The sequence below is a fragment of the Trichomycterus rosablanca genome, chromosome 1, assembly GCF_030014385.1.
Source record: "Trichomycterus rosablanca isolate fTriRos1 chromosome 1, fTriRos1.hap1, whole genome shotgun sequence".
Lineage (NCBI taxonomy): Eukaryota > Metazoa > Chordata > Actinopteri > Siluriformes > Trichomycteridae > Trichomycterus > Trichomycterus rosablanca.
Window position 1 is genome coordinate 18,820,779 of NC_085988.1, and position 24,177 is coordinate 18,844,955.

Genomic DNA, 24,177 nt, shown 5'->3' on the forward strand with positions numbered 1-24,177 from the left:
TATAATCTTATGTAACCAGTATAAATCTTTCCTTTTCTTGTAATACATTCTTTAAAGGCATTATTGGGAATCACCTTTAACGTTTAGTTAATTCACATTGTAAATAACAAAAAGAAAAATTATTAAAAACTTACCCCCCACTATACATACCCTTAAAACTAATTGACATAAACCCTCTTTTCCCTCAAATGTAGTCAACCAGCACAGATGTTTTGTGTTTTTCACAAAGCAAGTAATGATAATGCTATTTTTTCCTACTGGAAGTATGAAGTCCTACTGCTGACTTCCCTTTTCTCTTTGTCGCTAGCATAAGGGCATGTTGTAAAATCCATGAGGGCATGAGTTTTTAATGATCAAACCTATTGTTCTGACAAAGATGCTTTTTCCTATTTTAATTAGTTTTCCGCTGCATATGAGGATGGTATATTTGCATGACACACGCTCTTTGTGACGTGTGCGCAGTCCATTGACCCCTTCTTATTCGGTCTTGCTCATGAAGAGTCATGCACTGATCTTTGTGTTCCTCCACTTCTGTACAGGCGCCTCGAGCTACTAACCAGCATTAAAACCCCAACCTGTTTTTTAGTCCAGTCCTTTCCCACCCAGTAGACTAATGACCAATTTTGTCAGCAGCAAGCACTGCCAACCGAGCCAAGCCAACAGGTAGCAGAGCTGAGACTCGAACTTGGAGACTTCAGAATCCCAGCACTGGTATGCCAGCAAAATATCCCGCTGCACCTGCTTGATTAGTTTTCTTGGTTCCAGTTTGTTTATCCTTGTGTGGATTTAATATGACTATGTGCACTGAAGCTAAAATAAATAAGACACATACAACAGTGATGATGCTGCTTTAGTTGCAATGTGCTGAATGACTGATTGAACTTACTTCTAGAACTCACAATGTGTTTACTGCAAACATTTTAGACTACTGTACCCTGGTCTTGGTCCCTTGTCTAACAATTGTAATAATTTCCAATACAGGTTATGTTTATTGTCATAATTCTAATAGTTTCCATTACATGTTATGTTTATTGTCAACCAATAAAAATAAAAATATCTTTGGAGTCTGTCTGTGGTTGTTTTTATGTATTTTTTATGTCAATTTCCAATAGAACCAAGAAAAAAACACCAAGAAAACCAATAAAAAAGCTGTGGCTGTCTAAGGTCATACTATTTCACTATAGTTATGGTCAAAAATAGGATCAATATTGTAATTAAAATATTGTAGGAATCAGTGGAACATATAGTTGTGATTATTGACAAGATGTGATAATCCAGAGTTATCTATTAAACTACATTAGTTTGGGATAACATGCATGCATGTACAGTAGGGTTAGAAAAAGTTCAGTGCTGTGCTCCTCACCCAATTTTCCCTACTTTCACTAATTTTGCACGTTTAACTGTTTCAGGTATTCCAACCAATTTTTACATAATATAAAGACAAGCAAATACAAAATGCAGCTTTTATATGATCATTCCATTTATTAAAGATTAATATTTACTTAAAACCTCTATCACCCTAATAACTGGTTATGCCGGCCTTGGCAGTAACAACTGCAATCAAACGTCTTTTACAGTCTTTAACATCGCTTGTGCAAGAAGGAATTCTGGCCCACTTTTTATTGCATAATTGTTTTCATTCGGCTACACTGAAAAGCCTTCAAGCATAAACTGCTTGTATAAGGTCTTCTCACAGCAACTCAATGGGAGTCAAGTCGGGACAACTCGGCTGCTCCAAAAACCGGAATTTTCTTTGTTAAGTCATTTAGAGGTGGACCTGCTCGAGTGCTTTTCTGCTTAATCATGGTCCTTCTATCTAATCCAACTTTGATTGAGTTTTAGATCACTAACTGACAGGCAGACAGGATTTTCTGAATCAGAATTTATGGTTTCACTATTAATGACAAGTCATCCAGGTCCTGTGGAAGCAAAGCAGCCCTAGACCATCACACCACCACCACCATGTTTGACTGTTTGTACGATGTTCTAATGGTGGATTGTGGTGTTAGCTTTAAGCCAGATGTAATGACTCATCAGTTAGAACATTATCCCAAAAGTCTTGGGGGTCATGTAGATGCTTTTTGACAAATGCGAGATGAGAATTATTTTTGATCAGCAGTGGTTTGCCTCTTGCATCACTTCAATGGATGACATTTTTGCTCAGTGTCTTTCTTATGGTGGATTCATGTACATTGACCTTAACTGAGGCAAATGTGGCCTGATGTTCTTTAAATGTTACAGACAAAGTAAAACAAAGCCATTGAAATCTACCAGTGTGGAAAGGGTTACACAGCCATTGCCAAGACTTTAGGACTTCACTGAACCACAGCTAGAGCCACTATCTACAAATGGAAAAAACTAGGAACAGTGTGGTAAACCTTCCCCAGAGGGGCCAGTCTATTAAAATATTACCAAGAACATATTGACAACTCTACCGTTAGGTCGCATTAGAAACCAGATGAACATTTAAAAAACCGCCGGCTTCACATTCCACAATAAAGGTACAGGGTTCAACAATAAGAAAGACACTAAGCAAAAGTGGCATCCATTGAAGAGTTGCAAGGCACAAACCCATTGATACAGTGAATATCGTAATACACATTTGTGTTTGTATACTTTCACATCATAACATCATCAGCTCTGTGATAGTTAAAAAATGTCCCTGTGTGATTTGGATATTGTGTGATATTTGGAGCTATTGATTCATATCATCTTCACACTCGCCAATAGTTTGAGGGGGTAAAAGCTTTCAATCTTATTATTACTGCACATAGTGAAGATTCCCCCAGAACACCATTAGCAAACTAGCACAACTGTGAGCCAGAACTCTCACACAATAACCATCTAAAATAACTTAAATAATACATATGTTTGTAAAATGTAACAACTGCAGTAACAGCTGCTCTTAGAACTGCATTAAAATGAGTTTTGACTATACAGGTTTATCATTATTTTCTCAGTATTTGAGTAAATGAATAAAAGTTGGTACTATTACCGTGTGCTTGCTGTCATTTGGCTTCAGTGGATCAGTAAATAGTGTATTACTCAGTAGGAATTGCTGCCTAATTTCTGTATAATCAAGAAGTAAACTGTTGATTATAACTGTTACTTGTGCCAATTCTGACACGAATGCTGACAGTAATGTTATAGCTTAATAAATAAATAAAAGTTATTGTCTATTGTATACTTAAATCTATACCCAGATAGCGTGTGTGTATAAGAAAGAAGTACACCTAACTTGTAGAGGCAGGTAAGACAGTGACAGTAAAAGCAAAGTCTGCATTCCAGTGGCCTTAATCTTTTAATGTCACCAAATTCCCAGGGTCACTGCAGCGGAATTAGTTTATAACGTGGAGTGAAGTTTTTGGCTGAGTTTTTGGATGAGTGCAGAAAGTTCCTCTGTGGCATGGGATTTGTCTTCCAACAGCTCATAGCGCAGACTAGAAATGTCCTGCTTTATCTCCTTTAATTCACCTGTTGAAACAAAACACACATAAACACATTATCACTCACTCAAGGGTCGCGGGGGCAGGTGCTGGAGCCTATCCCAGCTTTTCAATGGGCGCAATGCACACAGTAACACCCTGGACTGGGCGCCAGTCCATCGCAGGGCAGACACACACACACACACACACATACACACACCCATTCACCTATAGGGCAATTCAGTGTCTCAAATTAACCTAACTGCATGTTTTTGGACTGTGGAAGGAAACCCACACAGACACGGGGAGAACATGCAAACTCCGCACAGAAAGGACCCGGACTGCCCCAGCTGGGGATCAAACCCAGGATCTTCTTGCTGTGAGGCGACAGTGCTACCCACTTAGCCACTGTGCTGCCCTATAGAAGTGTGTAAACTTTCACATTTACTGTGTTAAGTAGATGCTTTTCACTGAAGTGACTTACAATTACAATGCAAGCAATTGAGCGTTAAGGGCCTTGGCAACTTGATGGTGGTGGGGTTTGAACCAGCAACCTATCCTTAGTCTGGTGCTTTTAGTACTGATCCACCACTGCCTAGATGACTCAAATACAAATCTAAGACAGAGATTTGAACCTCTTTGTCAAGGCCCACCAATTAATTCATACATGCATAAGAGTCCGTATGCAAAAAAAGCAAGCAAATATTGTACAGCATAGTCCCTACTTGGGAAATATGGTCTAAACAATAGCAAAAGCCTTGTTTAAAAAAAACAACAGACAATTTATAACATTTTAAAGAGATTTGCTGACATGAGAATAGTCTTTGATAGAGAATAGAACACACATATTTCATTAGTACAATATTTTAATGACAAAAAATTGATAATTTATGCCAAGTTCACACTACACGACTTTCAAGTTGTTCAAATCCCTGTACAGTTCACACTACACAACTTCATCTCTCGTAATCTGGAGTCTTTTAAGTCGTTGTGGTTTTCACACTACACGACTGATTAGCGATAGATGGTTATACACAACATGATCCATCACCATGAGAAATCTCATACGAGTCTGTCTGGTCCCCCAAAACTATGTTTTGTCACGAAAGCACACAAGAGAAGTGACAATGGGTGTAACGATACCATGTCCAAAAATGCACGTCAGAATAAAGATAGCAATCAAAGTTGTTTATGCGCTGATGTGTAGCGTAAAGTCAAGTAGGAAAAATAAATTAATCAGAGTGGATTTGGCTATGTGGCCAGCAGGAATCATCTGTTCTGCAGAGAGTTGGACATCAAATAAAATTTTTTGCAATGCAGTGTTGGTATTATGCTTTGGCGTGGACGCTAAGTCACAAAAGCTTGTATGTGTGCCGACGTATTCTTTAAAAAAAATTTTTTTATGCATTTTCTCCCAATTTTGCTCCCGATTTAGCACACTCAATTTTGTCTTCCGCTGCTACCAGAGATACCAGATTGCATCCGAGGAGAGCACGTCGCTGTACACACCTCTTCCCGACATGTACACAGCCCTCCTCTTCTCACCCAGGCATTCTGCACAGGCGTCGCACACGCTGCGCCCGTGCTGACATATTCTGAAAGAAACTATGTTATGCCCCTGCCCCACACAATTACACTCCTCCCCCAGGTTTTACATCACTGTGTATCTTGTGTTCGCAACAATTACAACCTGGTCACAACACCTTTTACATTACATGAATTTGAGTCGCCAACATGTTAGATATCTGTGTCCTGTCGGCGAACAAGAATCAGGGCAAAAATCGTGTAGTTTGAACTAGGCATAAGCCCAGTTGGGCTATTAATTTCTGTTTAGTATGGATTTGAACCACTAGAGGACGCTACTAGACTGAGCTTTCCTATCAGATCAGCAGTTAAGAAACTCTGATGTAATTTGTTGCAGGGCCCAGCAACAGCAGCCTGGCAGTGGTGGGGCTCAAACCATAAACCTTTTAATTACTAGTCTAGTACCTTAATAACTAGGCTTTAATGTCCCTAAAGGCATAAATTAATAATATGTGTCGTTATTTGTTATGAATGTTGAATGGAGGTACAGTGTAACCAATGTTTAAATGTGACATGACAAGGAGCAGGGCAAGGTTCACAGTGATCAATACCCAATATAAAGTGGATAATAATTTATGCCCTTTAATAACCTTCTTGTCTGGTGTCAGAATTGAATGAAGGGGTGAAATATTTACTAAATGAAGCATACCTTTGTTCTGCTGTTATAAAAGCATTTGTTGTTTGTTAGAAAAGAGCTTTTAAAAGAGGTATTTTACCTTCATTGACTTCATCATTCTCTTTGTCCACTTGTGCTTTCAGAACATAGCGCTTAATTAGCCGCTTCATAATTTGCTGTGGAAAGATGAACCATGTTTAATCAAATATAAACAAGAAAATCTGATAATGATGTAAATCGTTTAAAAATGACATGCAAAGATTTGTTGGGAAAGAGTAAAGGAGGAAACTGAAGATTAAAGTGGTCCAGGTAGAAAAGTAGATTGAGGAAGGGGTTGAATGAAAAGTAAAAGAGAAATATTGAAATATTAAATACAAAACACGTTTTTTTTTTGCATTGTCTTCCAATTTTAAGCGTAGTCAATTTGTTTTCCGATCCCTGATTGCAGTCGAGGTGGGTATATTGCTGCTCACGCCTCCTCCGACCCGTGCACAGCCCTTAGCGAAACTCTTTTTCACCCATGCATTCTGCACAGGCGTCTCTCTATCTGCTAATCAGGGTCCTTACACAGTTTTTGAAGACCCCACCCACATAGTCCGGGCATCCCACCCTGCAGGCACTGGCAATTATGCCCGCTAGATGGCGCCCAGCTGACCGGTGGCAACGCCGAGTTTCAAACCAAAGAGTTCAGGATCTCGGCGCTGGTGTGCTAGCAGAATATCCTGCTGCGCAACCTGTGTGCCAACTACAAAATATGTTTAAGCTCATAAACATATAATGTCATATAATTAAAGCAATAAAAGTCTACCTGAAGATTTACCTATCAAACTGTACATCTCATTCGTGATTCTACAGGCAACCATTTATCTTAAGGCTTAGACAGCTATTGCTAAATGGCATTGCATTAATTTGTATTTCTTGATAATAACAAAATAATAATAATAAAATAAGAAAAATAATAGTTGTGCTAGTAGCAGCTCTTGCAATAGTGTCAGCTTTATGTAACATTTGTAATTAATAAAAAGGCACCTTAATATTAAATGTATCTTTTGAGTAGCTGACTTATTTGTGTTATGTTGATTGTAGTGGAACTAACCACAGTGATCACAAAATAGCTTTGGTATAGCTGAGCAAAATGTTTCATTGGTGTAACTTGGAATAAATATGCATGCACCTGTCAACACAAATTCCTAATGAGATGATATAAAGACATTATCAGCTATTGTGGTCTGTAAAGTTAAACATTTAAAGTGCGTCTCAAATGTAAAAGACACCCATATAAAATGAAAACGGTTTGGCAGACTGTGACCCAATTTTGGACACAAGCTGTCAGGGAAAGGGGAAAGGCTATGTCACCAATATGGTGGCCATCTTAAATGCCACCATATTGAATTCAAACACCATTATTTTTCTGGTGAAATTCTCTACCAGTATGCTACCAGTCACATCTGCCTTCCTACTTGAAAATCTGAAGTTGATGTTTTGGTCCTGCTCCAAATTGTCGTTCTTTTGGACTAAAAATTTCAAAACACTTAGCCGGGCCCTAGATTCTACCTTGGACCCATGTCCTGTTGTTGCGTGGTTCATGGTTTCTCTGGATTCTCAGATCCCAGCTACAAAACAGCTGGTAATAGCCTTCAGTACTCTACTGGCCAGATGGAAATTTCCCTCTCTGCCTACCCATAACTGGTGGCTCCAGGAGCACTTAGGCAATATTAAACTCAAAAAGCTACGCGCTTACAGATTGGGGTCTCTACATACATTCTATAAAACTTGGTCACCTGTCCTTAACACCATTAAGGAGGGAGATAAATAGGAGAGAAAGGTTTGGTTGTCCCTTGTTAATCAGTATAACTCCTTGGATGCCAATCTCAATAAAGAAAATGGATTTTTTTAAAAAGAAAGAAGAAAATCTGTTAAATCCAAGTTGGCAGAGTTCAGGATGGCTGCCACATTGGTAACATGGCCTTTATGCTTCCCCACACAGCTTGTGTCTAAAATTAGCTCACTGTCTAGCAAACCATTTTATTTTATATGGGTGTTTCCTTACTGTTAAGAAGACCTGTAGAATTGAAGTAAACACAATGAAAGTATTAAGCATGCTGGATGAGCAAACAGTAAGTGAGCATGTGTCTTGCCTGGTAGCGTGTAGGCTGGCTGAGGATGCTGTTGAAGCTGTGGGACTCGGCCATGCGCATGTTGGACTGTGTGAACAGGTTTAGCTGCAAGCAATGAAACAATGAAACAATAAAAGTGAGTCGACTCTTCCTCCGCTGAGATTCTCTCTAATGTGAGAGAGCGTTAAGTGGAACCATGACCATGGTTAGTCAACTAGCTACTCAGTACACCAATCAACTGACACATGGCCAAAGCTCCAATGATTCTCCAAGTAAAAACTAACGAAATAGGGAGGAAAGCATGTTATAGAGGAAAACGATTAGAAGTTTGAAGAATTAAAACCACTGGACATTCAAATACGAGAAAATGGAATACGGAAGAGGATGCAAAGGTAAACAAATAGCCAAGCAGGCAAATTTGAAAGAGATCTCTTTTTTCCTCTAGGGAAAAGCAAGGAAGACCACACACATTGGGAGAGAACCTTATCTACAGAGTGAAGATAATGATCTCCAGGCTTCCTTAAATACCCCCAGAATTAAGTGCTGTGAATTAGCACTTACAAGAGCTACAGCTCCTGGGTTGTCTAGTCCGTTTACGTTAACAACGGGTCATTTTACATTTACATTTTCAGCATTTAGCAGACGCTTTTATCCAAAGCGACTTACAGCACTGTGACAGTATACAGTCTGAGCAACTGAGGGTTAAGGGCCCAGCAGTGACAACCTGGCAGTGGTCTGCCTTGGACCAGCGACCTTTTGATTACTAGTCCAGTACCTTAACCACTAGGCTACAACTGCCCTGTTTACTCTTCCCGTTGCAAGATGGAACAGACAAAGGTAATCGACCCATTACAAGAACGATTAGTGTATAAATTTTTTTTTTAGTCGTAATATACTAGGACCTATTTATGGTCAAGAACATAACAATCTAAACTGACTGACCAAAACTGCTATAGAATAAGGCACCTGGTAATTGGTAAATATATCGGCACATTTGCTTGTATGCTACTTTTTTGTTACTTTTAAATTTGAATATGAGCTATAATTTAATAAAGTGTTATTTACAAAGGGTGATATGAACAAATTTGCTTACGGTGCTTGATCAACCCTGTCTAGTACCTTGTAACTTGACGTCCTCTAAACTCGAAATCTTTGAAACTCGATGCCTTGTCGAGAAATTTGTAGCCTTAAACTCGACATTTCCCTAACATGTGTGCGACTGCTGATTTGTTCAGTGCTTGGCTTGAGTGGTGTGGTAAAACATCATTAAAGTCCAGGTTTTATTGTATTTAACTGTTATACAATTGTATTTCAGTGTTTTATATCATATGTGTGTTATTTTCAGTGTATAGGTGTCATTATAATTGTTATTTTATTGTCATTATCATGTTTACATTATCCTAAAATATATGAAGTTCCACAGGAACATGGAACTCATTAACAGGTTTCCCCATACATCCTTATGGAAAAAAATACCTTGAAAGTCAACGTCTTTAAAACCAATTGGCTAATTGACAGAACCAACTGATGTCGAGTTTTAATGTACCACTGTATTGTAACCACATCCAGTCTAAGGCTACATTCCTGAACAAGCATTTCAACGTTTAACCACTAGATGGGACACTAGACTGCTGAATGTATAGTGACCACACGTATAATCCATCACTTTTCTGCCTAGATGGATTCTAACCTCAGCTGTCCAAAGACTCACATAAAACATATAAACTGACATTTTACAACTTTTATTGTTTTACTTTAATTACTTGTAAAATAGACATTGTGCTACTATTTCATTTTGGGGTCTGTTAAAGGCAAAGTTGATAAGGTAAAACATTACATATATCTTTTTGACCTGTTTTTAATTAAGTACAGTCCAAAAAAGACAGTTCACAGATCACTGATTTCTAAATTATTAGTAGTAGAACAATGTTTTCAAATAGATTACTGGCTGTTTTCTAACAAAGGGTCCAAACAGACTTGTGTTTGGAACAAAACACCCTTGGTGTAACAAGTCGACCTGCAGTGGAGATCGGTGAGCATGAATGCGCTCCAGGTGGGAGTGTTTCTATTTATCTGGAACACTTATTTTTTTCCTGGTGTGGGACATGATCACACTTTTGCATTTTTTAGGGTTTTGCGTTGTGGCAGGACCCAGCTGGGCACAGACTTCGCTTCGATAGTGTGGTGGTCCCCGGCTTGTTTTAAGGTTCATCTTTTTCCATGAACTGTCAGAGACAGTTGGAGTAAGTTGTCATATTGTGACAATTAGTTCTCAGTTCTTTACCTTTTCTATACACTTTCTGTTAGGAACTGCAGATGTTTCGTGTCTTTCATTTGTTACTTTGGCCACTGCTTTTATTTTCCCTTTACCCTTCCTTTTTTTGTGCATTTTAATCACAATGTTGTTCTACCTTGCTCAAGCATCCTGCAATTGAGTGTATGCTCAATTGTTGCAAGTGTGTTACATTTAATGTAAATTCAGATCAGGAATGGACGCTGCATAAACAGACAAAAAAGAACATAAAGTGTGCACGCAGTATTTAATTGTACATACTCTGGACTTGGAGTTGTCCATCCCGAGCTCGACGTTTTTGTTGAGGTGGCGCCGGCGACAGCGCAGCAGGCTGATTATTCTGCTGATACAGTGGATGAAGGACTTTGGGCTGGGCACAATGCTAAAGGGTGGTGGCAGGGTTTTGCCATTATCAAAATATGACAACCAGAGTTTGGACCTGGCAAACTTCCATTCAACATCTGCATCATCCTGAAACAAACAAACAAATGAACAAATAAAGAAAACCAGTACACCACAGAATTTGTGAGACACATAAAACTAGCCACTGCATCTTTCCAAAACACAGGATTTGAAATTATCTGGGCAGATCAGTGTGCTTAGATTAGGCTCCTAAATGCCTCCTTTTATACACATGAGCTGTGCAGATGTGCTCAGGTTCTGTATTTCTATAATTTTTACTCGACCCATGTATTTGTTTAGTCATATTACTCTGCATTTCTTGACATCTAACTTTGGGGGTAAAAGTCACTCCCCCTTCAGCCCTGTGTGAGATTATGCACTGAATATATTAAAAATAGCAAATAGTATGTTCTTGGACTTATATTACTTACCTCAATCTCCTGATAAGAGCTGTTAATCATGGCTATGAGCATGTTGAGCAAGACCACCACCATTGTCACGTTATAGATCCCATACAGAACATAACCGATGTTCTCTATGAACTTATGGTCATACTTTAGCACCACAGAGGAGACCTCAGACAGACCAAATATGGACCAAAAGAGGGTCTTAAAACTCTCTTCCACTCTGCAGACACACAGAAAAATAAAGAGATTATTTTATTTTGTTCAACTTCAACGTCCTTGGTCCCATAATGTTATGATAGAGTTCACAATGGGACATAGGTGATGTAACCGGACACAGTGAAAACTACAGCTTTCAAACCGAGACAACATGGTATCTCGATTATTTAATCAATACAGGTAAACCACACATACAGTATATAGCACACGTGTCAAACTCAAGGTCAAATCCGGCCCACCACGTCATTTTATGTGGTCCGCGAGAGCTTAAAAGCGTATGATTGTTGTGATGGTTCGAGTAGTTACACAGACGCACTTATAATTTAATGGGACACCTGCGCCTTTATGCAGCAACCGTTGACACCATAGTCATGGCAACTAACTTTGACTTTGCTAAGAAGCCATGTCCCTTTTACGTTTTAGCGGCAAAAGAACGCGGGGAATCATCGCCTGTAAGTTGTAGACGTTTGAATTCTCAGTTGTTTGTAAATGTTTAGTGAGTATGTTACAACGTTTCAGTTACGAATTTACCGTAATTCCATAATTAAATACGGTTGTTACCGTTACTATAGCAATGAGTATTTTTACACAAAATGCTAACTTGTTAGCGCTATTTACGTTTGGTTAAATCTCATATTGTACTAGACACATAACTACAGCTATGTGCATGTACTGTATTTAGTTGTTGTATTATTGTTTTTATTGTTTGTATTTTGTAGTTTTACTCCATTCTGATGCACACAGTGTACAGTTGGGAAGCAATTAAAACTGACCTAACTGTATTTTGGAGGGAGTTGCCTCAGTCTAGCTGAGAAAGTGGGAAAAACTCTTAGCGAGGGCAGAACAAGAAAATACACTGTCAGATACATAAACTGCATCTCACACAATGCACGCTGATTTTGTTACCTGCAAAGTGACCGCATCCCGCCACTAGATGATGTTGAGAAATATTTACAAATAATCCCAAAGTGTACAAGAAGAGAAAATTGAAGCAGAAGGAAGAGAATTTAATGAAATATAGTAAAGTGAATACAAGTTTGTGCTTCAAGAAGAAAAACCGGTACATCTCATGTGTTATGAGGCCATGTCTGTGGTAAAGGAGTACAATATAAATGTAGATATATACAGTATCAATTTGGCATTTTGACAGCAAACACAGAATTTAGCCTCCAAGAGAAACAACAAATTGTACAAGAATTAAAAGGCAGACTGCAATCACAGCAGGATATGTTACAACTGGCTCTTTGAGGGCCACCATAAAGCAGATGTGGCCCTTGGTGAAAATGAGTTTGACACCCCTGGTATATAATATTTTGTATATAGTATTTTTGCACAAATTCCAAATCATATGATGTCCTATTTTACAGAATGTACCATAAATGTGAGTGCACTTAGCTATACTTTGCTATACTCATTTAATAATTAAGCAATAGAACACGAGAGGGAGTGTGTTATCGCGAATAACATCACGGCTGTGATTTGGTCGCAGGCACGAACCGAAGGCGAGTTTGATTTTATTCGTGATAACACATGACCTCGAGTGTTCTATTGCTTTTATACAACAGTTTTTTACAAAATAAAGAAAGAAAATAAATCAAAAAAGCCCTGAATTTCATATTAAATATGCTTTAATATTGACAATACCTTCCGCCAAAAAGTAGTTCCACAACGAATATAAAGTTTAACACTACAAAGCAGACATCCCAAGTTGCAAAAACTCATTTCAGGGAGGTAAGAACAAGAAGAAGAAGAAGAAGGCAAGAACCTCCGAAGGGAAAAAAAGAAATAAAAAAACCTCTTGCACACACCAAAGGATATGGGTGATAACAGAACTACTAGGAGCTGCTAACTGGCTTAACTAACTGTTCGCGTTACAAACACATTAATGTTCCCTAAATAGTGCACTAGATTGTGTATCAGATCATGGATATATGTTCCCTACATAGTGCACTAGATAGTGAATTAGACAATTGGTTATGTTCCCTACACAGTGCACTAGATTGTATATCAGATAACGGATTTAAAACGCGACCGGGAAAAAAAGGCTGTGTTGCCTGCGTGCGCGTTTGTGTGCATGAAGCTTGTCGTTAATGGCAACGCGTCAGTGGAGTAATACCATTGTGGTGTGAAAAGACCATGCTGTTATCACGAATATCAGCACGTTTAGAACGCTTCTCAACCAATCAGATTGTAAGGTCGGAACTACCTGTTGTATAAAGTAAAATAAATTGCAATTAAATTATTAATTCAGGAAATTAAAAGTAACCCAGATACAGGATTGAGTAACTAGTAGAGAGGAAAATGAGGGGGAAGCTAATCCGCTTGGTGACCTCTGCTGATAAAATTACCAGAGCTGAGGCTGATTTAGCGCAGCCACATTCACTGATTCACACATGCACAGTCCTGCTAGAGAAAGTCATTCATTCCTTCCTGCATCTGTAGCCAAAGCGTGCAGCTGCCAGGGATGAGCTAAAGCATGAAATGAGCTTTTTAGTCAAGGCAACTTCATGCTTTTTTACCTCTCTCTACCCGAAACTGGTTAGAAGGGAAAGCCTGGAGTCCAGTTTACACATCCTGTGCTATGCCCAAGCAAACTGGCCTAAAACTGTCCCAAACCTTTCAGGTTACCTAATTGCTTTTACACATCATGCTTCACAATTTCCCATCCCTATCCTATATTCAATTACTCTTGCACACTCAGGGCCAGATGCATTAGGTCTTTTGTGCCTGATTTAAGTACAATTTGGTTGCATATAGATCATGTTTGAAACTTGTGTACAAGTCTAAAGTTTGTGTCTTTTCTCTTTGTGCATTTGCACATCAGGAGAAATTGTAGAAAAAAAATCATGCTGAAAAACAGTGTAAAGATGTGTTGGATGGTACATAAATACTTAGATGTTCTATGGTTGGGACAAGCAGTAGTAAACAGTTTTACTGTACACTAAATTATTCACAACATTAAACACAATGAATAATATGCAGCCTTTTGGTAGAAGCAGTTGCAGTGATGTATACACTGATCAGCCATAACCTTGTTTCTACACTCACTGTCCATTTTATCAGCTCCACTCACCATATAGAAGCACTTTGTAGTTCTACAATTACTGACTGTAGTCCATCTGTTTCTCTACATACCTTTTAGCCTGCTTCACCCTGTTCTTCAATGGTCAGGACCCCACAGGACCACCACAGAGCAGGTATTTTTTAGGTGGTGGATCATTCTCAGCACTGCAGTGACAATGACATGGTGGTGGTGTGTTATTGTGTGGTGTGCTGGTGTGAATGGATTAGACACAGCAGTGCTGCTGGAGTTTTTAAATACCGTGTCCACTCACTGTCCACTCTATTAGACTCATCTATCACTGCTGTTTGAGTTGCTCATCTTCTAGACCTTCATCAGTGGTCACAAGACGCTGCCCAGGGGGCGCTGTTGGCTGGATATATTTTTGGTTGGTGGACTATTCTCAGTCCAGCAGTGACAGTGAGGTGTTTAAAAACTCCAGCAGCGCTGCTGTGTCTTATCCACTCATACCAGCACAACACACACTAACACACCACCACCATGTGCTTCTATATGGTAAGTGGAGCTGATAAAATGAACAGTGAGTGTAGAAACAAGGAGGTGGTTTTTAATGTTATGGTTGATCAGTGTATTGTCTAAGCAAGTGAGGGTTAATAGGCCAACAGTGGCAACCTGGCACTGGTGGGGCTTAAACCAGCGACCTTTCCATAACTAGCCCAGTACCTTAACCACTAGGCTACAACTGCCTTAAACTCAAAAGTTTGACTTTTTGTAAAAAAAACAGGAGTCACTATAGCATAGGTTTAGTAAAGTTAAATTACAGACACTTTATATCGTATAAGGACTTAAATATGTATTGTCTGCTAACTGTATTGTACTTGTAAGATATAAGGTGTTTTCTCCAGGTACTTTTACAACCAAAATGTACAGAAGTGAGCAATGTGCAATAAGTGTGCAATAAGTGTGCAGTTATCAGTGATGAATAGGTTCCCTGTCAAGATTGTATTCTGTCTTATGCAATAGTGTCATCGGACATACCCAACCCAGACAAGGATAAAGCTGTTATTAAAAATAAATGAATAAATATTTGTTATAGTACCATATTTAGACAGAGTTAGGGAACATTATATTTTTATACTGCTTGTCTACATAAGCTTATGTAAGTGATATTCGGTAACCCTGATCATAACAGCATTTAATCTGCAAATGTTCCTGCAGAAAGCAGTTAGAAAAGCTATTCCAGACACTGTTAGCTTTAATACACTGTATTCTACACTACATGCAAAGTGAGCTCAGCATGCAGTGGCATATTGTGCAGATTTGCACTGAGCATCATCACAGTTGTACATCCAGCCCTCAGTTTTTAATCAAGTCAGTAAATAGGTGAGAATGATGGATTGCGACTCACGTGGTGAAGGCGGGGTTAACCTTGGCTCCCAGATAGTACGAGTAGAGGATAAACATGCCAATCATGAAGGCCAGGAAGACCATGATGAAAAGCACCATAAACTTAAAGATGTCTTTTACGGTGCGCCCGAGGGAGATCTGAAGTGGCCCGAAGCTCTCGTTGGCAGGTAGGATGTAGGCTATGCGAGAGAAGCTCAGAACCACAGCGATGGCATACAGTCCTTCTGAAATCAACTGAGGGTCTGAGGGAAGCCATTTATCTCTTGCTGGAGGAACACAGACACACTGGATTTACACACTGATATAACATTGTCTCTGTGGTGATATTTACAACAACAATAAAATTCTCATCTTGGTTCAGACAATTTCACCTTAGGTCCAAGACATACAGAATTACAGTATACCATATGCCCACTTGCAGCTGTTTAAAGTCAAATACAATTTAACCACCAAGTTTTATATAGATAGATAGATAGATACTTTATTGATCCCGAATGAAATTAAAGGAAAAAGGCCTTTAGCTTAGCCCCAGTCCAGCACCCTCTGTATTTTCGCCTTAGTGCCTCCACTCTCCTGCATAAAAAGGCTCCATATCCATAGAATACACAAAATACATATTAAACATGCAATGGAGTCAGAAAAAAGAAATACAATTGCAGTAATAGACTTGCAGTAATAGACACGGCAAACACATACACATATTCACATTTTGTGAATATGTGTATGATACTCTGTGATAGATCAGTGATCAATAAACTAAACTACTAAACTAAGTTTACAAAACTAATATAACCACCTAGTTTTCAACCACAGATTTGAATGATGTCTGTTGTTACTGGAGAGATTATGGGGGAAGGTATAAATCTAGAACAATTGGATTACTTCTTATATTTCTGACGTAGAGTGTCATAAAGTGCAAAATGTGCTGGTGAAGTGAAGAATTGTGGTCACATTGACAAGAATATGGGAAACAAGTCAATTAGCACAAAGCTATGATTGATAAAAGCTTTAGTCTGGCCGGTAGCCACATATGGATGTGAAGCCTTGACAATGAAGGAACAAAAAGAAAGACACATTCAAATGCATCAAAAAATCGCTGAAAATCTCCTGGAGAAAGATAATGAGCACTGAGTAAGTTTACAAGGAGGCCAGAACAGAAAAGGAGCTACTTAACCACATTATGTCCTGCAAGTTATGTTACTTTGGTCATGTGATGAGCCACATGACAACACTGATGGCATATATAACAGGACTTGTGGAAGGTCTAAGAAGACGAGTAAGACCAAGAATAATAATAAGCTGGATTTACAACATCACAATATGGATTGCATTATCAAGTAGTGATATAGTGATGTGACATGACAGTGTTGTGGTCTGTTAGTTTGTAAAAATCAATGTATTTATTATTTTGACAATAAATAATATTATTAATAATTATAAGTTGCATTTATGTAGTGCCTTTCTCATACCCAAGGTCACTTAGAAGCAAAACAGCTACAGTAATAGCAAAATGTAACTACAGACATAACCTAAGCATTTAGGCTCTTTGTCTAAGTTGCATTCGAACTACAAAATGTATTTAGAAATGTATTTTATGGCCATTGTATAATTTACATATATTACTGTCAAATTAATTTTCATAGAAACACCCTAAAACAAACTAACAGTAATATCATAAAAACACCTTCCAGTGACAAGCAGCGAAAGTGCAAATAGTCATTTTCTTACAACACTCCGACCACATCATGCCTGCAGTTAAAGGAAAAAAATAAAACTGTCTGAAACATTGAGAGTTGATGTGATAAATTAAATAATGCACTTTTTTGGTTCACTGCTTTAGTCGATCTGTCTCCCTTTTGTGTCTTATTATTTTATTCTCAGTGGAGTTGATATGAAAACAGAAAATCAATTAAGCTTTTTATTTGTCACACTTTGTGGTGTTTGAGGCTGTTTCAGGTTTTTAAATCTTCAAATCAGACACGAGTTGGTGTTACAAATACAACCTGAGTAACACAAAATACAGTATTTAAATAATTATAATTACATTTTTCTATTTTATTTCTGCATTTTCTCCTGTTTTCTCCCCAGTTTAGTGTAGTCAATTTGTCTTCCACTGCTGGGGTATCCCTGATTGCAGTCGAGGTGGGTATATTGCTGCTCACGCCTCCTCCGACCCATGCGTAGCCCTTAGAGGAACCCTTTTTCACCCATGCACTCTGCACAGGTGCCTCTTTATCTGCCAATCAGGGTCCTTACACAGCGTTTGAAGACCCCACCCACACAGTCTGGTCATGCTGCCCTAGCAGAGACGTGTCTGCTGCAGGCACTGCCAATTATGCCCACTAGACGGAGCTCAGCCGACCTGTGGCAACGTCGAGTTTCAGCCGAGGAGTTCAGAATCTCGGTGCTGGTGTGCTAACGAAATATTTTTTAAAACCACTTTTAGAAAAGAAAAAAAAAAGAATGTATTATGTAGCTGCACCTAATAAAGTGCTCAAAGAATATATAAATATATAGTATATTGAACATCAATTATATATTATATATCAATCATATACATTCTGGTTGCTTTGTTTTTGAGATAAACTTTATAGAATAATACTTTATAATACTTTATAGAACATAAAGACAAACTTTATAGAATAACACTAAATAGACAATTACTTGCTCAAAGCCGTTTCGTAGAATAAGCTGTGAAGTGTGTTTCGTCTCTTGACTCACCGTATGTGAAGTACTTGATGTCAGGTGGTAGGGTGACCAGAGACAGGTCAGTGGCGTGGATCTTCTCATCCACGTAGTCCTGGGCCTTCATGGCCTGCAGGAAGGCAAAGAATCTGGCAGTGAAAGCTGCAATAAAAATGGACAACATCCCAAAATCCAGAACATTCCACAGCTGCAAGATGTACTCCCTTGGCCCTTCTGTCCATAACTCCTTACACTCCGACCACATCATTCCTGCAAAGGAAGATAAAAATAAAACTGTCTGAAACACTGAGAGTTGCTATGTAAAATTAAATAATGTACTTTTGGTTCACTGCTTCAGCCGATCTGTCTTCCTCGTGTCTTATTATTTTATTCTCAGTGGAGTTGGTGCGAAAACAGAAAATCAATACGGCTTTTTATTTACTGTTTAAAAGTATTACATAGAATGTAACGTTCGGAGTGTGCATGTTTTACTTCATTCCAGTATGCAAGAGAATATTTATTTGAAAATAATGAGACATACACCGATCAGGCATAACATTATGACCACCTTCCTAATATTGTGTTGGTTCCCCTTTTGCTACCAAAACATCCTGGTGCCATGTGTTCCCCTGGTAAGCGACGCACACATACCCGGCCATCCACGTGAAGAAAACATGATTCATTAGACCAGGCCACCTTCTTCCATTGCTTTGTGGTTCAGTTCCGATGCTCACGTGCCCATTGTTGGCGCTTTCGGTGGTGGACAGGGGTCAGCATGGGCACCCTGACTGGTCTACGGCTATGCAGCCCCATACGCAACAACGTGTGATGCACTGTGTATTCTGAAACCTTTCTATCAGAACCAGCATTAACTTCTTCAGCAATTTGAGCTACAGTAGCTCGTCTGTTGGATCTGACCACACGGGCCAGCCTTCACTCCCCACATGCATCAATGAGCCCTGGCCACCCATGAACTGTCGCCGGTTTACCACTCTTCCTTTCTTGGACCACTTTTGACAGATACTGACAATACAGACCGGGAACACCCCACAAGAGCTGCAGTTTTGGAGATTGTCTGACCCAGTCGTCTAGCCATCACCATTTGGCCCTTGTCAAACTCGCTTAAATCCTTACGCTTCTAACACATCAACTTTGAGGATAAAATGTAAAATGTTCACTTGCTGCCTAATATATCCCACCTACTAACAGGTGCCGTGATGAAGAGATAATCAGTGTTATTCACTTCACCTGTGTATCTAAATATTTTAAACAGTACCCATACACTAGTATATTCAAGTAGATACAGTGGTTTTAAAAAGTCTACACACCCCTGTTAAAATAGCATTTTTTTTGTATGTAAAAAAAGTAAATCATAAATTCAGATTTATTTCCACCTTTAACAAGACCTAATCTGTGCACTTCATTTAGAGTGGGAAAAACTAAAAAAACTGGTTGCATAAGTGTTCACAGCCTTAGAATTAACCAATCATATTTAAACTCATTTTAAAAAGTAGCCAGAGACACCTCTTATTAATTAAAGTAATTGTGATAAAGCCCATATAAACTTCTAGTAGCTTTTCTAGTATGATTTTCCTGACATTTACTTAGTTGCATTTTACAGCAAAAGTCTTGGTCCACAAAGAGCTTACAAGAATTACAAGCTTACAAAGGGATATCATTGTTGAAAGGTATCAGGAGAAGATCACAAAAATGTCCAAAGCATTACATATAGCATGGAACACAGTGAAGATAATCATCAACAAGTGAGTAAAATATGGACAACAGTGGCATTACCAAGAACTAGGCGGGCAGCACGGTGGCTAAGTGGGTAGCACTGTCGCCTCACAGCAAGAAGGTCCTGGGTTCGATCCCCAGGTGGGGTGGTTCGGGTCCTTTCTGTGTGGAGTTTGCATGTTTTCCCTGTGTTTGCGTGGGTTTCCTCCGGGTGTTCCGATTTCCTCCCACAGTCCAAAGACATGCAAGTGAGGTGAATTGGAGGCACTAAATTGTCCAAGACTGTGTTTGATATAACCTTGTGTGACCTGAAGAACCTTGTGTAACGAGTAACTACCATTTCTATCATGAATGTAACCTAAGTGTAAAACATGACGTTAAAATCCTAATACACAATAATAAACAAACAACCAAGAACTAGTCATCTGTCCAAAACTGCTGAAAAGGCAAGAAGATTGGTCCAGAAGGTTGCCAGGAGGCCTACAGCAATGTTAAAGGAGATGTAGGAATTTCTGGCAAGTACTGGCTGTGCACTACATGTGACAACAATCATCCATATTCCTACATCAGGTCTGCCACATGCATGTGGGAAAATGGGTCATGGTCTGAAAAGTACGTTTGGTGCAAAAACAGCATCAGTCAAAATAAGAGTGCAATGTTTATAGAAGATTCAAGTTATTTAGTCTTGAAACATTCCACAATAAGCAGGTGAATTGGTAATCAATAAGGGGATCATGAGCACATAAAATAAGGATTCACCAGAGACTCAGTTTTTGCAAGCAAAGGCTGGATCATGACATAATAAATGCCCATATACACCGATCAGCCATAACATTAAAACCACCTCCTTGTTTCTACACTCACTGTCCATTTTATCAGCTCCACTTACCATATAGAAGCACTTTGTAGTTCTACAATTACTGACTGTAGTCCATCTGTTTCTCTACATGCTTTGTTAACCCCCTTTCATGCTGTTCTTCAATAGTCAGGACCCCCACACAGGACCACTACAGAGTAGGTATTATTTAGGTGGTGGGTCATTCTCAGCACTGCAGTGGCACTGACATGGTTAGTGTGTGTTGTGCTGGTATGAGTGGATCAGACACAGCAGCGCTGTGGGGGTCCTGACCATTGAGGAACAGGGTGTAAGCAGGCTAAAAAGATATGTAGAGAAACAGATGGACTACAGTCAGTAATTGTAGAACTTCAAAGTCCTTCTATATGGTAAGTAGAGCTGATAAAATAGACAGTGAGTGTAGAAACAAGAAGGTGGATTTAATGTTATGGCTGATCACTGTATATATTGTGACCGTGTAGCTAAAACCAACTACCATAACTCAGAACATCAACTATCTTTAAATGTATACAAAATGTTTGGGTAAGAGCTCTGAGCTATGCGTTGCACTCAAATCCCTTTTTTTGCACATTTTATTTATTGATTTACTGACCTGATACATTCTTAAAGCACACAAATACACTTTGTCTCTGCAATGAGCTATATAAATAAACTGTTGTCCTAAACTCAATCGACCGTTCACTATATTTCAGGCTTGCACCTGCATTATTTCTAGCTTAATGTTGTACAACATCGCTGAAGCCAAATAAATGACTGCTGAGCCAGTGTTTTTGGAGCCGGGAATCACTCAGCTTCAAGGCTACTACATGCCATACATAACAGTAACAGACCCATTCATTCCCACAGCACTCAGGGACAAGCCAACTTCAGCACTTTGAGAAATGGAATGAATCGGGACTGTGCTGTATTGGGGCAACACAGCCTGAAGGCTCCGGTAATGGATGATCATTACCATGCTGGAGTGAACCTGCTAGATATCATGAACACACCTGCCACAATACAATGAACACTGCAATGTGAAGTGAAACACTGGGATGTGATTAGCTTTATGTTTAAACTGAATTGGGTAGCAGTAGTATGGACAGGCAACAAGGATTTGTGTTATAAACACTCCAATGTTACACTAATCACTTTTTTTTTTCTTATTTAATATACACTGATCAGCCATAACATTAAAACCACCTCCTTGTTTCTACACTCACTGTCCATTTTATCAGCTCCACTTACCACATAGAAGCACTTTGTACTTTTACAGTTACTGACTGTAGTCCATCTATTTCTCTACATATCTTTTTAGCCTGCTTTCACCCTGTTCTTCAATGGTCAGGACCCCCACAGAGTAGGTATTATTTAGGTGGTGGATCATTCTCAGCACTGCAGTGACACTGACATGGTGGTGGTGTGTTAGTGTGTGTTGTGCTGGTATGAGTGGATCAGACACAGCAGCGCTGCTGGAGTTTTTTAATACTGTGTCCACTCACTGTCCACTCTATTAGACACTCCTACCTAGTTGGTCCACTTTGTAGATGTAAAGTCAGAGACGATCGCTCATCTATTGCTGCTGTTTGAGTTGGTCATGCTCTAGACCTTCATCAGTGGTCACAGGACGCTGCCCACGGGGAGCTGTTGGCTGGATATATTTTTGGTTAGTGGACTTTTCTCAGTCCAGCAGTGACAGTGAGGTGTTTAAAAACTTAATCAGCACTGCTGCGTCTTATCCACTCATACCAGCACAACACACACTAACACTGCAGTGTTGAGAATGATTCACCACCCAAATAATACTACCCAAATAATACTAATAACACTACTCTGTAGTGGTCCTGGGAGTCCTGACCATTGAAGAACAGGATGAAAGGGGGCTAACAAAGCATGCAGAGAAACAGATGGACTACAGTCAGTAATTGTAGAACTACAAAGTGCTTCTATATGGTAAGTGGAGCTGATAAAATGGACAGTGAGTGTAGAAACAAGGTGGTGGTTTTAATGTTATGGCTGATCGGTGTATATATCCACTATTCACAATTACACACAATGTCTTTTGATCATGTACTATTGAACAAAGTGTACAAAATCGAATGTAATGTCGTGGAAAAATAAGGTGAGATGATAAATGAAAACAAAGATTACAGTTGACTGGATTGGGGAATTTATTGACACTATTGTGGGTTCCCACAGCAGTGGAACAGCTTAAGAACCAGGAACAGATACTATGGCCTCATTATACTCTCATTATACTGCTCTGGTCACATGACATCAGGTGTTGGACTTTGGAACCTCCATTCTGTGCTAAGCATGGTTTCTTATCTAGTTGCAACAGCTTTACGACAGCTTAATCAAAGACATTACTTATCTCTGTACTTCAGCTATACACTGATCAGGCATAACATTATGACCACCTTCCTAATATTGTGTTGGTCCCCCTTTTGCTGCCAAAACAGCCCTCTGTCGAGGCATGGACTCCACTAGACCCCTGAAGGTGTGCTGTGGTATCTGGCACCAAGATGTTAGCAGCAGATCCTTTAACTCCTGTAAGTTGTGAGGTGGGGCCTCCATGGATTGGACTTGTTTGTCCAGCACATCCCACAGATGCTCAATTGGATTGAGATCTGGGGGATTTGGAGGCCAAGTCAACACCTCAAACTCGTTGTTGTGCTCCTCAAACCATTCCTGAAGCATTTTTGCTTTGTGTCAGGGCGCATTATCCTGCTGAAAGAGGCCACAGCCATCAGGGAATAGTGTTTCCATGAAAGGGTGTACATGGTCTGCAACAATGCTTAGGTAGGTGGTACGTGTCAAAGTAACGTCAACATGGATGGCAGGACCCAAGGTTTCCCAGCAGAACTTTGCTCAAAGCATCACACTGCCTCCGTCGGCTTGCCTTCTTCCCATAGTGCATCCTGGTGTCTTGTGTTCCCCAGGTAAGCAACGTACATGCACCCGGCCATCCACGTGATGTAAAAGAAAACGTGATTCATCAGACCAGGCCACCTTCTTCCATTGCTCCGTGGTCCAGTTCCGATGCTCATGTGCCCATTGTTGGTGCTTTCAACAGGACAGGGGTCAGCACACATCAACTTTGAGGATAAAATGTTCACTTGCTGTCTAATATATCCCACCCATTAACAGGTGCTGTGATGAAGAGATAATCAGTGTTATTCACTGCACCTGTCAGTGGTCATAATGTTATGCCTCGTCGGTGTAAGTATTTAATGCACAAGCAGCAAAACACTAATATTCAGGTGATATCAAACATAATATCAAATTTTTTCATAACAGCAACTACATGTAAAAATTAGGGCTGTCGAAGTTAACGCGATAATAACGCATTAACGCAATCTCAATTTAACGCGATTATAAAAATTAGTGCCGTTAACGCAAATTCTAGTTCATGTTGAGACTTGACTGGTAGA

General features: G+C 39.4%; 1 protein-coding gene across 1 annotated transcript in view; it reads right to left on the reverse strand.

Moving 5' to 3' along the window:
• Nucleotides 1-3,315: 3,315 nt before the first annotated feature.
• trpc3 (transient receptor potential cation channel, subfamily C, member 3) overlaps nt 3,316-24,177 on the reverse strand; it is a 69,731-nt gene continuing 48,869 nt past the window's right edge. The window contains exons 6-12 of the mRNA XM_063000549.1: nt 18,211-18,444; nt 15,491-15,755; nt 10,869-11,064; nt 10,297-10,506; nt 7,764-7,847; nt 5,726-5,801; nt 3,316-3,474 (exon numbers count right to left, since the gene is read on the reverse strand). Coding sequence (XP_062856619.1) covers nt 3,344-3,474; nt 5,726-5,801; nt 7,764-7,847; nt 10,297-10,506; nt 10,869-11,064; nt 15,491-15,755; nt 18,211-18,444 — 1,196 coding nt within the window. The 3' untranslated portion in view covers nt 3,316-3,343. The remainder of the gene's footprint in view (nt 3,475-5,725; nt 5,802-7,763; nt 7,848-10,296; nt 10,507-10,868; nt 11,065-15,490; nt 15,756-18,210; nt 18,445-24,177) is intronic.